Genomic DNA, 14,804 nt, shown 5'->3' on the forward strand with positions numbered 1-14,804 from the left:
AAAAGTTCATATGATCGGTGCTATGACTCTTGATTATATCCACCGTCGCTCCTCTCTTCCAGTGCTTCTTGTTGGTTCCAGTCATCCCCTTCCCTTTGACCCTTCCTCCCGCCTGCACCGCCTTCGTTAGTGCATATTACAAAGCAAAAATTATTTGCAGGTTCTTATAAATTTTTTTATTTTAAATTAGGTCCCTGTCTTTTATTTTATTTTAATCAAACTCCAATAATTAGATACAGTAATCCCTGAAGGTGAAATTGATCAATGAATGATTTACCTTTCCAAAAGAACATTTTTAAAATTTATAGAAAAATTAATTTAATATTTTTATACAAAAAAGGAAAAAAATTGATTTAATACGTGTTTTACATTTTTATTAGTTTTTTATGAAAATTGTAAAAATTATGTAGAATACATAGCCATATTATATAAATTTTGAGTTACAAAAATAATTTAATTAATTACTCAAATTTGATTAATCGTTTAATAAAATATAAAAGTCCTTAATTTATTTTTTAAAGGAAAAATTCAAGGATTTTAACCTTTAATTTAGGGATTAATAAATTTAAGGATACAAGTTATATGATTTTGATTAAAACAAAATAAATTACAAAGACCTAGTTTAAAATTTGAAGAAATTATAAGGATATAAAGATTAATTTTTTCTATTAAAAATATGAAAACTTCACTTTTTTCTTTGTAAATGCAATTTACATTTCAAACTAAAATTATTTTTAATACATAATTTGATTTTTCTTTGAAAAAATAACAAAAAAATTCCTTGAATTATATAAATAATAATTTAAACTCTTAAAAAGTTATAATTTCATTGAAATCTTTAAGGACTTTTTTGTTGATAAATTTCAATATGAAAAGATCATTTTATCTTTATTGATAAGTTTTGATTTATTATTCAATTCTTGTTATTCTTTAAATAAAAGTTGTTATTCATTAAATAAAAATCATAATTGAGGCTTGTTATTTTAAAAATTTATTTTTTAATAACATAAATTATATTTGATAAATTATAATTTTTATTTAATTCTTACGATTCACTAACCAAAAGTTGTTATTTTTTAAGCCAAAGTTGTGATTGTGACTTGTGATTTTAAAAATTTATTTTTTAATAACAGAAATTATACTTGATAAGCTATAATTTCTTCTTTAATTATTATAATTTATAGAATAAAAGTTATTATTCCTTAAATAAAAGTTGTGATTGAGACTTGTTATTTTAATTAGGGTAGAATGGTATTTTTACTTTAAAATTTATTAACAAAAAAGTCCTCACGAATTTCAGTGAAATCATGACATTATAAGGGATCAAACCAAATTATAATTTATATAATTTGAGAGAATTTTATTCTCATTTTTTTATTGACAGAATAACATAGAGCTCCCAAAAAAATTAATTAATTTAAATTAAATTTTAAATATTAAATTTTAGAAATTTATAATTCAATCTCCCATTTTATAACTCCATTGAGATAAATTTAAAATTTGTATTTTAAATTTTAACAAGAAAAATAATTTTTTTATTCTTCAACCATATTAAAATTTAAAAAATAAATTATAAATTTATCATAATATAATTATAAAATTAAGAGATTAAATTATAAATTTATAAATTTTAACGCTTGAGACTGAATTTAAATTAATTATTTTTTTTAAATCTCTTTATCATTCGACCTTTTTTATTCATGCAGTGGCATCTTGGGACGGATATTACTGGCTGCTAGCTAATCATGAAAATATAAATTTATTATGACCTTTATATTCACTCGTCAATTTTGAATTGTCAACTTTTTGAAGTTACCAGTATTTTATATAAATTTAATTTATCACGGCATACTACATTCAAACTTTTTTATTTTATTTGTACGAAATCATTTTTTATTACCCAAATCAACTCGTTTGACTTGGATCTAAATGAAGTGTAGTGTATAAGGGAGAATTAATTTACAAGTTTTTATAGCTTTATTTAATTTTAAATTATATTTTTATCAAATTATTATAATTTTATATACTAAATATATTAATCCTTGAAGGTTAAAGTTTATCATAAATTATTAAATTTTTCAAAAAAATATTTTTAGAATTTATAGAAAATTTAATTTAATACTTTTAACAAAACTCAAAAATAAAAATTTAATTTATTTAATACACTGCTTAAATTTTTATTAATTTTTTATGAAAATTCTACAAGTATAAAAAGCATTTAAAAGAAAATCTAATTATATAAATTTTGAGTGATACAAATTATGTAATTTATTCTAAATTTATATAATCATTAATAGAAATATAAAATTTCTTAATTTTTTTAAAAGGTTCATGAACTTTAATTTTTAAGAATTAAGAATTTTAATCGATCAAATTATACGAATTTAATTAAAACAAAATAAATTATGAAAATTTAATTTAAAATTAAAAAATAACAACTTGCACATAATATATATATATATATATAAAACACGGAACGTCCATAGCCGGCACGACACGTCGACAACTAATAAACAGGGAACGTTCGTTGCTGGCCTGACAAGGCAAAATAAATAAATACTACCCCTATTTTTTTATTTATAAAATAAAATTATGGGACAATCACGCAAAAGTAGCGCATTTGGATTCTAATTTTTTGAAAATCCCATGTTCAAATGACCTTACGTTACGTTTAGATGGGAAGATTTAAGATTGAAATTTAATTTTAAAATTTTATATTTAAAATCTCACATTTAAAATCTAGAGAGTCTAAATTCTTTGTTTGGATTATATAAAAAATTTTAAATTATAATATTAAAATATTTTGTTTGGATCTAATGTAAAATTTTAAATTTTAAATTTTATACTTAAATGTAAAAGAAACTTGGACGATTGGTCAAAGTCGATGGATCGAATGACCAACTTCCACCAGGATTAAATAGTTAAAGCCGACTAAGACTATAGCACTAGTGACGACTAGGACAAGACGGCCAACTTTCACTAGGACCGGACTGACATGACAACAGGGACTGGAGATCAACTTCAACCAGGACCTGACCGACGGCGAGGACTAAGACTGGACTGCTGACTTCCACTTAGACCAAACCTACAACCATGATAGGGACTAGACGGCCGACTTCTATTGGGACCAAATCTATAATGATGATAGGGATCAAATGGTCGTCGTTGTCGGTCTGGTCCTTATGAAAGTTGGCCGTTTGGTCTCAGTCACCTCCATTGCCTTGGTCCCTATAGAAGTCAACCTTTAGTGGAAGTTGGTCATCGTCGTCGATTTGGTTTAGTCTCGGCCGTCCCCGTCAATCCAATCCAAGTGGAAGTCGATCATCCGGTCCCCCTCCTCGCCGTTACCATTAGTTTGATCCCATCTTGGTCGTCATAGTTGGTTTGATCCTCGCAAAAATAGGTCGTCTGGTCCTCATCTTCACCGTAGATTTAATCCTGGTGGAAGTAGGCCATCCAATCTCAGTCGTTGTTGTCGGTCCAGTCTTAGTTGAAGTCGATCATCTGCTCTCGATCATCGTCATTGGTCTAGTCTCGATGGAAGTTTGTCATCCAGTCCCCATTATCATGGTAGGTCTTGTCTCGGTGGATGTCGACAGTCTGATCTTAGTGAAAATTGACCGTTCGATTACCATCGCCGCCATTATTGTTAATCCAATCTTGTCCAGGTCGTCGTCGTCGGTCTGGTCTAAGTGGAAGTCGGCCATTCGGTCCCTGTCATTGCCACCGATCCAATCTCGGTGGAAATCGGCCGTTTGATTCTCGTCATATCTGTTGTCATCAGTCCGATCTAGTCCCAATTGTCACTGTCAGTCAGTTCCCGGTAGAAGTCAGCCATTTAGTCCTAGTCAACGATGGTGACTTGTTTCCATCAACTTTGGCAGTTCGGTCCAATTACCATTGACGGGCCAATCAAATCTTTATGGATTTTGATTAAATTACAAAAGAGATTGAATTAGGATTTAAAATAATAGAGGTTTAGAAAGGATTTCAAATTACAAAGAGACTAAGGTAAAACTTGAATTTGAATTTCAGCCAAATTCATTATTTGGGTAATTAAAAATGTGTGGATTTTGATTTGATCCAAATTCAAATTCAAATCTTACCTCAATTCCTTTGTAATTTTGATTTGACCAGGACCAGAAAGCCAACTGTAACTGGTACAAAAGGGCGAAGGCAAACTAAGATTAAATGGCTAATGCAAACCAAGGCTAGACCATCGACAATGACCTGGATCAGACTGCCGGTGCCCACGAGGATTGGATTGTTAGGACCATCGTCCATCATTTCCCAATGTTGGTTTGCCATCATCGTCATCATTCGATACTAGTCCAATGTCATCATCAGGTGTTGGTCCCTTACCACCATTCGATGCTGGTCTATCGCATCCAACCAGTGTTAGTTTGTCGTTGTTATCGGCTTTAAGGACTAGTATGGATAGTCAGAGCCAACTGAGATTGAGTTGCTTCCCTAATTGGGATTGAACCGCTAACATCATCTGAGTTGCTTTTAAATTTAAGCATAGATTTTGAAATTTGAAATTTTATTTAAGAATTTTTTATATCATTCAAACAAAAGAATTTAAAATCTATGAATTTTAAATATAAGATTCAAATCTAAATTCCCAACCCAAATCCATCCATCCAAACACAACTTAAAGTTTCATGGACTTTAGTTGTAATTAAACGTACTAAAATACCCTCCTTCCTCCACACCCCTACAATGGTATGACCCCTCCTCCTTCCTCTCCTTCCCCGTCGCATCGCTTACTCCTATCTTATAGCATCTGTTCCTTAGCTTTCAGTGGCTTAAAGCTTGATTAAGCATTAAGAGAAAGATATTGGAAAATCATCTCGTAATGGCTCCATGGGTGGACTCAAACCAATCAACATTCTACAATTGTAGCATGTAAGGTCCCCAAGACAATCTATATGCTCATGAAATTTAAAAACTACAAGCAATTTTTTTGGGACTTGAGTGTAATTTAAAATTGGAGTGTAAAGATAATAATGTTTCTATTAAAAATATATTATGTCAATCAAGTAATTTACAACTATTCTATCAATAATTTACAACTATTACTTTAATATTTTACAACTATAACTTTACATATATAATAGTTAAACTGATTGCAATTGTCACTTCAATTTTTTACAGTTGTAATTTCATATATTCAATAATTAAATTGATCACGCGTTACAAATAAAAGTATTATTTTTTTCACTATAATTTTAAATCACATTTAAATCCCTTTGGACTTGGAAATTTACTTGTAAACACCACTACAAATTTTATGATATTTGATGCATACATATTTGATAGTTATCAGAAAATCTGTTGAATAAGGGTACGCAAAAAATGAGTAGACAAATATTTGATGGTTATAATAAAACCCCTCAAATATATAGAAATATATATATATATATATATGTATATATATATTAATATATTTAACGGTTATTGTCAAAATCATTAAATTTACGCTATAATATTTAAATTATTTAGTTTTTAGAAATATCTTTCTATAAGTTTGACGGTTAAAGTCTAAACCATCAAATATAATCACATAATATTTGACAGTTAAACTTTAAAACCATCAAACTTATAGAATTTAAAATCAATTCCACCTCTTCATCACGCATTGCTTCAAACAGCTAAACGAGACACCCAAAATGGTTCTCTCTGAAATTTCTTCTCCACCTAAATATCTCTGCAATTTTGACTCCTCTAGAAGCATTGATTTCTGAAAATCCCATTGTTAATTTTGCCCTAGCTTCTTCAAGCACAAAATCGCCCGCTAATCAAAGCTTGGTAAAGAATCAGAGCCTTCCCAAGCAATCAAGCTGTTGCTTTGTGAAGAATGAACGCATTCTTATTCTATCAAAGGCGTTCCCTTATTTTAGCTTAGTGGAATCCACTTGAGCACTTTGATTTTGTTTTGTTCTGCATTGACCGATAAAATTCCCATGTGTTTTTAAGCTATTCATTCTCATTTTTTGTTCAAATGTTTGAGGTTCGAATTAATGACTGTGGTAACTATGGTTTGTGATTGACACCTATACTGGATATTGCATGATGAGATTCACTAAAGACATTATCACTCACACCAGGACTTCAATCCCTACCAATGTTTAGATTTAATTTAAGTATACATTTTATATATGATAAAATTTCATTAGTTAGCTAACTTTGTTGTGGTTATAATTTAAAATGCAGTATTATGATAACATTTATTGTGAAGAATTTGGGATGCTTACATCAATGAAATCATGGAAGAGTGGTGCCAACACATATTTCAACTATAGATCATGCAAAATTCACACATTAATACTTAGTGAGTGCACGTTTGGTGTAGTTAGGAGCAAAAAAAAATGTGACTCAAGGTAGAATTATTGTTTCATTTTTTAGGATAGAATTGTGATTTAAGAATAAAATTTGTAATTTTTTTTGTTTTCAATTAATGCATGTTTGTGTGTGTGTGTGTGTTCTTTTAATTTTGAAACAATGTTGTTGATGATAATGTTTGCTGGATTGTTTGGGATTGTTATGGTTGTGAAATGTTAATTTTGTTGGAAGGGGTTACTCAAAACACAGCTTCCACATTAAAAAAAATTCTACAACATATTTGATGGTTATTTTGAATCGCCATCAAATATATAATAACCTTCAAATATAATGGGCAATATTTGATAGTTCTCACAAATAACCATCAAATATGCTCTTGGTTTTTATTATCAGTAGTAGTTCTAGTAATAACCATCAAGTATATTGAAATGTATTTGACAGTTAAAATAATTGTTAAGTATATAAAGTTGCATAAATAATGAGGGCTTATTTGATGATTTTTAATTATCAAATATATAGAAAAATAATCATGAAATATGTATAATTCTGTAGTATTGAAATTTGTCTATTTCACGAGATATATATATATATATATATATTTAATAAAATTTGAATTTATTTATATGAAAATTGTTGGGTGTAGCATGCCAAAAAATGATTGGATGTACCAGATATCTCTGCTTATTTTCCAGAAATTCACTCGTAAAGTAAAAGTATATGTGGATCATCAGCCTCAAATCACGGGGTCCCCATCTGCAAAATGCGTTTTTTTGGGGAGGGGCCTTACCGAGCAAACTAAGAAAGTTTAAAAACGTGATTGACGTCGTTCGTCTCGAAAAGACGAAAACTACAAAGGCCACGTTTTGGCGTTGAGAATAAAACAAAGTACTCCTCTTTTTTCTTTTCTTTTCTTTTCTTTTCTTTTGTTTTTTTCTTTTGTTTTTGGTGGTTAGTCACCACCAGAACTCCAGAAGGTTTTCGTGGTCGTTTGTACCAGTAGGAATTGGCTTCTCTTTCCTTGCCAATCCCTCTTCCTCCTCTCCTCTCAACTTCTCCAACCCTGAATATCAATTTCAATGGCTGTGTTTTATTGGATTAAAAAATTACTATTATAATATTAAATATAAATTTAGCCATGTATTTATGAGAGTAATATTAAATAATATATTATAAAATTTAACAACTTACATTTATTAAGTTATTTATTATTTAATATTATAATGAATAATAATTTTATAATGCAATTAATCTCAACCATTGAAAATTTGAAATCCAAATATGGAGAAGTTAGGAGGAGGGGAGGAGGAATGGTTGGTTTGAGGAGGGAAGCCAATTTTGTATAAGTAAGCCCACCTTTTCTTTTTTTTTTTTTAAATTTTTTATGTACAGGTTTAAAAATATCATGGAACAAATTTTAAAAAATACAATATTTTATTTTTTTAAAAAAAATTCACACATCAAATTACTCTTTTTAAAATCTAGAAATAAAATGAAAAAATAATTTATTTTTAGAATAATTTTATTATTCTCATTAATTCACCTTGATTTTGATTTTGACGAGTTAATTACAAAGAGACTTAAAAAAGAGACATGAGGAGTAAATAAAGGAAAAATTAGGGAGATAGATCTAATAGTACTAAAATTTATTATAAAAGGTTATAAAAATTAAAATTAGGATGAATGATGAAAATAAGTGCAATTGACTATAGTCTTAATAAAATTGGTCAATAATACCTTAGATAAAATCATTTTTCATCCCAACCAACGCCAGGTACATGATAACTTAGATTATAGATTATTTTAGACCCAACAAAGAAAAAAAAATCAAAACTCGTGATCCTCCCCAATATAAACGGCTTATCTCGGAGCTCATTTGCAGGTCTGGAGACATGAATCTAAGGTTAAAGCTTTTTCATCCCTCTCAACCCATTTTACGACAACTTTTCCTATATATCCAAATTAAACTGATCTTCACTGATCCCAGATCTTCTCTCTTTCTATGAACTTTGATTCTACAGGTTGAAGGGTAAGGTGGCTCTAGTCACCGGAGCGGCAAGCGGAATCGGAGAAGAGACAGTGAGACTATTCGCCGAACACGGAGCCCTGGTAGTGGCAGCAGACGTCCAAGACGAACTGGGTCGACAAGTCGCCGCTTCCATTGCCTCAAACACAGTAACTTACCATCACTGTGACGTAAGAGACGAAAAGCAGGTAGAAGAAACAGTTAATTACACAGTTCAAAAATACGGCACCCTGGATATCCTGTTCAGCAACGCAGGAATTCTAGGACCCCTATCCGGCATCCTGGATCTTGATATGAAGGGATTAGACGACATCATGGCTATCAACGTCCGAGGTGCGGCTGCGACAATCAAGCACGCCGCTCGCACGATGGTCGAGAGGAAAATCCGAGGATCCATCATATGCACGACAAGTGTGTCAGCTGGTGTGGCAGGATGCGGGCCTCATGCTTATACGGTGTCGAAGCATGCTCTTCTAGGACTGGTGCGATCTGCGTGCTGGGAGCTCGGGGGTCATGGGATTAGGGTTAATTGTGTGTCTCCTTTTGGAGTGGCCACACCGCTTGCATGTTCACCCTTCAATTTGGAGCCTGAACAAGTTGAAGAAGCCACTTCGTCTCAGGCTGTGCTCAAGGGCGTTGTGTTGAAGGCAAGCCATATTGCAGAAGCAGCGTTGTTTCTTGCTTCTGATGATTCTGTTTACGTCAATGGGCATAACTTGGTGGTTGACGGTGGCTTCTCTGTGGTCAAAGATACTTTTCCCACTCCCGACCAGTAGCAGCGTCCTTGACGCTGGGCTTTTAAGAACAATATCACGTTACTCCGTTCAGCTATTACCTTATATAATTGATCCTGAAACATGAAATAATATAAACTTTATTTTCAATATGTCCCGTTCACTTCCCTTTCAAGTTAGCAGCAAACTAGCATCATTTGCAAGTTGGATCGAATCAGTCAATACACAGCGGGCTTTGAAGGAGATCATTTAAGTTTTATTTTTAGAGTTAATTGAATCTTGAATGATTTATCAAATAAAAAAAAATAATCTTGCATATATATAGTATAATCAAAAAAATAACATATATATTTTTACCAAGATATGATCAAAATAATATAGTAAAACCATTCTGGTGTTGTAAGGAGTACCGTGATAAAAAAAAATCGTATACTATTTATAATTTTGAATAGCACGATTATTTTATATAAATTGATTGTGTTTGTGTGTGTGTGTGTGTGTGTGTTGGAATATTTTTTTTTTCACGTTTAAAAATTTTAAAATGGTTACATTTTTATCTCCCTCGCCAATTCTTGCACCGACAAGCGAAGGTAGTTTTGTATGTCCTTGCAAAGTTTGAAATTTGGATCCCTCCTCATATTTTTTGCAAGCTGTTTGTCCGTAAGCAATGTTAATTACCAGATTAAAATGTAAAAATCTAAATTCGTTGCTTTCATAAAATTATTAAATTCATAACTTTTTTGAGTTAAACCAAATTATTGAGAACTTCAACAAATTAGTCAAAATACTAGTTCAAGAATTAATGGTTAAATATATCAAAAAAAATTAATGGTTAAAATCATAATTAAATAAATCATAAACAAAATATTTTATTAAACCAATCAATATGTTGATTTACCAGTTTAGCTAGACGGGTTAATCCAAATTTCAATATTATGATTTATGAGTGGACCCATGCCATTTGGCTATTAGATTTTGAATATAATTTCATCAGTTGGTGGATTAATTTTGATGTGATTAAGGCTGGTATGAATTTGGATTCAATCACATAAGCAGTTGTATTTATTTTGATCAAACGGTTAGCATTACGTGTGGAAAGATGGCTTGAGAGAAAATCAAGAGAGGATCCAAATGCCTCCAGAGCAGTGTGATCGGATATGAACACAGAACAGCAGTATACTAAATCTGAAGCCAGGTCACATTTAGTTACTAGAAAAAAATAAAATGGAATGAAATGAAAAAATAAAAGTAAAAATAATATAATCAAATAAAATAGTGGACTATATTTATAAAAGAAGAAGGTAATTTAGTTCATGAAGTTGAAAGTTATGATTCATAAAATTTTGAAGAGCGTGATGATTCCCACATTTATACTATATATTAATGATTTTTATTATAATTATCATGAGGAGTTGGAATTATTTAATTTATTTTTGTGTTTATTTTTTCAGTCCATTTCATTTCTTTTCTTTCTAATAACCAAATGTGACCTAAAGGTAGTCCAGAAATCGTGTTTCAATAAAGGAAAAGGTTGTTTGGCCAAAACAAAAAGGAAAGAAAAATGGAGGAACCACGGACCAACAATAAATCACAAAAAGGTTGGGTGGTTAGATTCAAAACAAAAGATTAAAGTTGAAAACAGATGGAGAAGATCAAGATTAAAATGTGGTGTGGCATTGTTAACCAGGGGCAGGGCGATTAAAAAATAATCATGAAAAATATCAAAGTAGGTGGTGTGCAGCGCATGTCATTATTTAATCATCTTCATAAGGGAAGGTGCAGATTGGATCGCCGCCTCTCCAATCTCTTTTGAATTTTGAATTGTTATTTAAGATCCGGAACTTGTTTGCGTTTGTACAACTCTGTTTTGGTTTTTTAAGGTGAACAAAAAATCATATATTCATTTATGTTCAAAAGTTAGGACTGGCAAGCGCACTCAATCTCGAACTCAAGCCATCCCAGTTTATCAGGTCACCAAAAAAAAAAAAAAACAACAATAAACATGAGACGAATGAGTGAACGAACTCGGATTCCCATCTCTTTTCTCGCTGCTATTTTGTCTGTTTCCGGGAGAATAAAAACCAGAGCTCAAAGGGGATCCAAACTTAAAAAGTAGAGTTGCCAAAATTACACGGCCAAACTTGTCGTGCAGTATAGGTAATCTCCAAAGTAATATTTTTTTTTATTTTTAAAAGTTTTCTTTTATATTACTCTTTCTTTCATATTTTCCTCTCTGTTTTTTTTTTTTTGGGGCCTCCTAATGAAACCCTACCATAGCTAAACAGAACACAAACAGTTGCGCACAAATTTTAGAACCAGACAATGCAAAGTACAGCTCTCTAGACATGCAGAGCACTGAACTTCACGTCAGGACTCACAGTCAATTTGGGGAAAATTGCTAAAAACACTTCCCTGAAAGGGAGATTGTTGTGAGGTAACAACTAGAATTTGAAGATCAAATGCATTATAATATTCAAAAAATGTCCTCTTGAAAATGACCGAAATGCACCTCTGTTTTAACCAGCGAAATTAGTGAACGGAAGAGGCATCGTCTTCGAGAAGCCATCGCGAGACCCATCGGACCCACTTCGAGGCCGAATTAATCCGACTGCAATCATCTTTCCAGCGCTGTTTCTGTCATCTTCGTCGGAGTTTCTTGTGTCTGGGATGAAATGAATGAAGAATCAGTTGTGGCGGAACCCAGAAACGATCAATGACGGATGTTGATCAGTAAGCCATCACAGTCACGCGCAGCTCACGCCTCTAACCCTTACCTGTAATATCATTTCCAGGACTGATATTTATTGATATGGATGCAAACTGCTACCAAAAACCTTAAATATAAGGGTTCGACTGAGTCACCCCACGGTCTTGCGAGTGTCGACCACTTGATTGGTGCGAACCTTGTCCATTTCTGACCTCTTGCTTTGCTTTACCATCGTTACAATATACTAATTATTTGCTTTGCATGGTGGAATTGGTGATTACTAATAGAGCATTTGTCGAGTCTGTTGTGGTTCATTTAGCTCTTACTTCATTGTTCCAGTTTGAAGTTTGCCTCAATGCTTTTGATCCTTGCAAGTTGCATCTGATATATATTGCTTGAACAAGACGGATAAAGATTGGGATTCCCAAATGTCGAACTCATTGCCCTCTTCCTGAGTTTCGGAAGGACTATGCATCTTATTAACTGAAATGAAATGGAATATATGAATATGCCTCAATCAAAATTGGGTTGGCACATGAGCTCATGGACGTTTCTTTTCCTTATTTTCTTTTTTCTTTCACCCTTTTGAATGAAATAGACTTGCTAAATGATGATTGTAAGAGGATGATCATGGGTGAAGATAACTGCTTCAAGCTTATCCGCTTTAGTTTTTGACTAAATGAAAACGATTTTGCCGGTGTATAGGAATTCTCGTGTTCGTTGGTTGTTTTTTGCTCTTGTACTTATATATCTAGATTCTTTGTGAAATTATTTGTTCTGCTTAACCATTTCTTGATCCAAGTGGTGATTTTGTTTGTTCTCTTGTCTCAACAATATCATATCACAATACAACATCAAAGTTCATAAATATAAATTTAGGAGGGAATCTATGAAAATGACGGATATTTATTGATATGGATGCAAACTGCAACTAAAAACCTTAACCGTAGTGATTGAATGTTGTTTATAAATTTGAACCGTTAGTTTGTTTTCTGATAAAAAATATGGAAATTCCTTTGGGTAAAATTGTTTACATATATAGAACTTGTTTGCAACCTTTTACGTAAAGTTTTTTTTTTCATATTCTTTTGTTGTTCACGACTGAATGATCTGAAGATATTGAGAAGCAAGAGATGGAAGAAGCGTCGGATGAAGATGAAATGTCATACTATGACACTGCAGAGTACTTTGCAGAACCTTGTTTTGGTCCCTTTTGTTTTTGAGATTTCCGATCATTGGAGCTGATTGATCAGATGGTACTGATATTGTTTTCTGCTTATGTATTGACTTAGACGGCAAGCTTGGTTTTTGGGTAATCATTTCATTTTGGATAAAAATCTAATGCTTGAATGTAACACGGCATGGATTTTGATTTATCTGCACTTCTAATTCAGGTAATGGAGAATCTGCAGACCTTAACAAATCTACAGGAGATCTTGCTTGAACGGAATCGAATTAAAGTTGTAAACTCGTGTGGACTTACATATGCATCAAGAAGCCGCTCACTGCATTGTTTCCTAATAGATGGGATGGGAGAGCATTATCTCTCAAGGTTCTTCATTTTTTCCCCTCACATGTTGTAGTTGACTTCAACAATGTTTGGTCAAAAGTGCTGGTGATTTTGATGCAAAGGAAGATATTACTAGCTTATGAATAGGTGTTTGTTCTAAATTTGTGTAATGAATAGGTATTACTAGCTTATATTACTTGTGTTTTCCTGTTTGGGGACGTTTGTAGTTAACTTCTCAATATCATCACTATCATTTTCAAGATATATCCGTGTTTTCATAAAAATAAAGGGCATATGATTTCTAGTTGTCAATAATTACATATATACAACAAGTTTTCTTGAAAATAAAGGGTATATGATCTCAAGTCATCTATAATTACATGGTATACAATATGTTTTTATGAAAAATGAAAAATCAATTTCCGAGAAGAGATCAAACCTAACATATGACTTTTACATGAAAAACATATATCTACATATAAACATTATATGTTATATTGAAAGCGGAAGAGATCAAACCTAACATATGACTTTTACATGAAAAACATATATTTACATATAAACATTATATGTTATATTGAAAAACATTTGACTTTTACATATAAGCTTGGAGTGCAAGGTTATTTGGCTTATAGTGCAAGGGCAAAGGCATTGGGTGCAAGGTGTGAGGAGATAGGCTTACGATGTAAAGGAATAAGTTTAGAGTGCAAGGTTATAAACTTAAGGTGTAAGATGTAAGGGGGTAGGCTTACGTTGCAACAGCATGAGCATTGGGTGCATGATGTAAAGGAATAGGTTTACGATGCAAGGGCATGGGTTTAGGATATAAGGTGCAAGGGAACAAGCTTTAGGTATAAAGGTATAAGCTTTAGGTGCAAAGGTATATGCTTAGAGTATAAAGTGCAATGGTATAATATTTGAGTGTAAGATACAAGGTAATAGGCTTTACTTGTAAGCTTATCGGTTTGGGATGCAGGGGTATAGGCTCAGAGGGCAAAGTGCAAAGTAATAAGCTTGCCATACAAAGGTATAGGCTTGAAGTATAAGGTAATAGGCTTTAGGCGTAAGATACAAAGTGATAGACTTTATGTGTAAACTTATAAGCTTAGAGTACAAGGTGCGCTGTAATAGGCTTAGGGTGTAAGGGTATATGAGGTGCAAGATGATAGATTTTGGGTGCAAGTTGATATGCTTGGGATGTAAAATTGGTACAGGCATTGACATTTATGTTACCTCTAGTTGTTCATATATTCTTTGATAGTTATCATGAAAATGTTACTTTTTCTTAGTTACCACTTACCATATAATCAATGGATATTAACTTTTATTGACAACCCTTCACCAGTCGAAGCTCCAACAATTAGATTTTGTGCATTTTTTTTAATTTTGTTAATTAACATAGACGAGCATTTCGGTCAATTGCTTAGATTGTTTCATGAATATTAATTATATTTAGCTAGGTCCTTCAATTTTGCTTAGATTTTA

At 31.9% G+C, this 14,804-nt stretch overlaps 1 protein-coding gene and 1 long non-coding RNA gene across 2 annotated transcripts; both read left to right on the forward strand.

Moving 5' to 3' along the window:
* The first annotated feature begins 8,100 nt into the window (after positions 1-8,100).
* Positions 8,101-9,254, forward strand: LOC129311896 (short-chain dehydrogenase reductase 3b-like). Its single transcript, XM_054954381.1, has 2 exons — positions 8,101-8,245; positions 8,364-9,254. The coding sequence occupies exons 1-2, from the start codon at positions 8,235-8,237 to the stop codon at positions 9,142-9,144; spliced, it is 792 nt and encodes a 263-aa protein (XP_054810356.1). The 5' UTR covers positions 8,101-8,234; the 3' UTR covers positions 9,145-9,254.
* Positions 9,255-11,774: 2,520 nt separating this feature from the next.
* LOC129310683 (uncharacterized) lies at positions 11,775-13,545 on the forward strand. Its single transcript, XR_008593166.1, has 3 exons — positions 11,775-11,997; positions 12,926-13,121; positions 13,204-13,545. It is a non-coding gene; the product is annotated as an uncharacterized LOC129310683 (long non-coding RNA).
* The last annotated feature ends 1,259 nt before the right edge of the window (positions 13,546-14,804 follow it).

The sequence above is a fragment of the Prosopis cineraria genome, unplaced genomic scaffold (genome assembly GCF_029017545.1).
Source record: "Prosopis cineraria cultivar Desert tree isolate PC_DT_omini unplaced genomic scaffold, ASM2901754v1 PC5, whole genome shotgun sequence".
In the NCBI taxonomy this organism is placed as follows: domain Eukaryota; kingdom Viridiplantae; phylum Streptophyta; class Magnoliopsida; order Fabales; family Fabaceae; genus Prosopis; species Prosopis cineraria.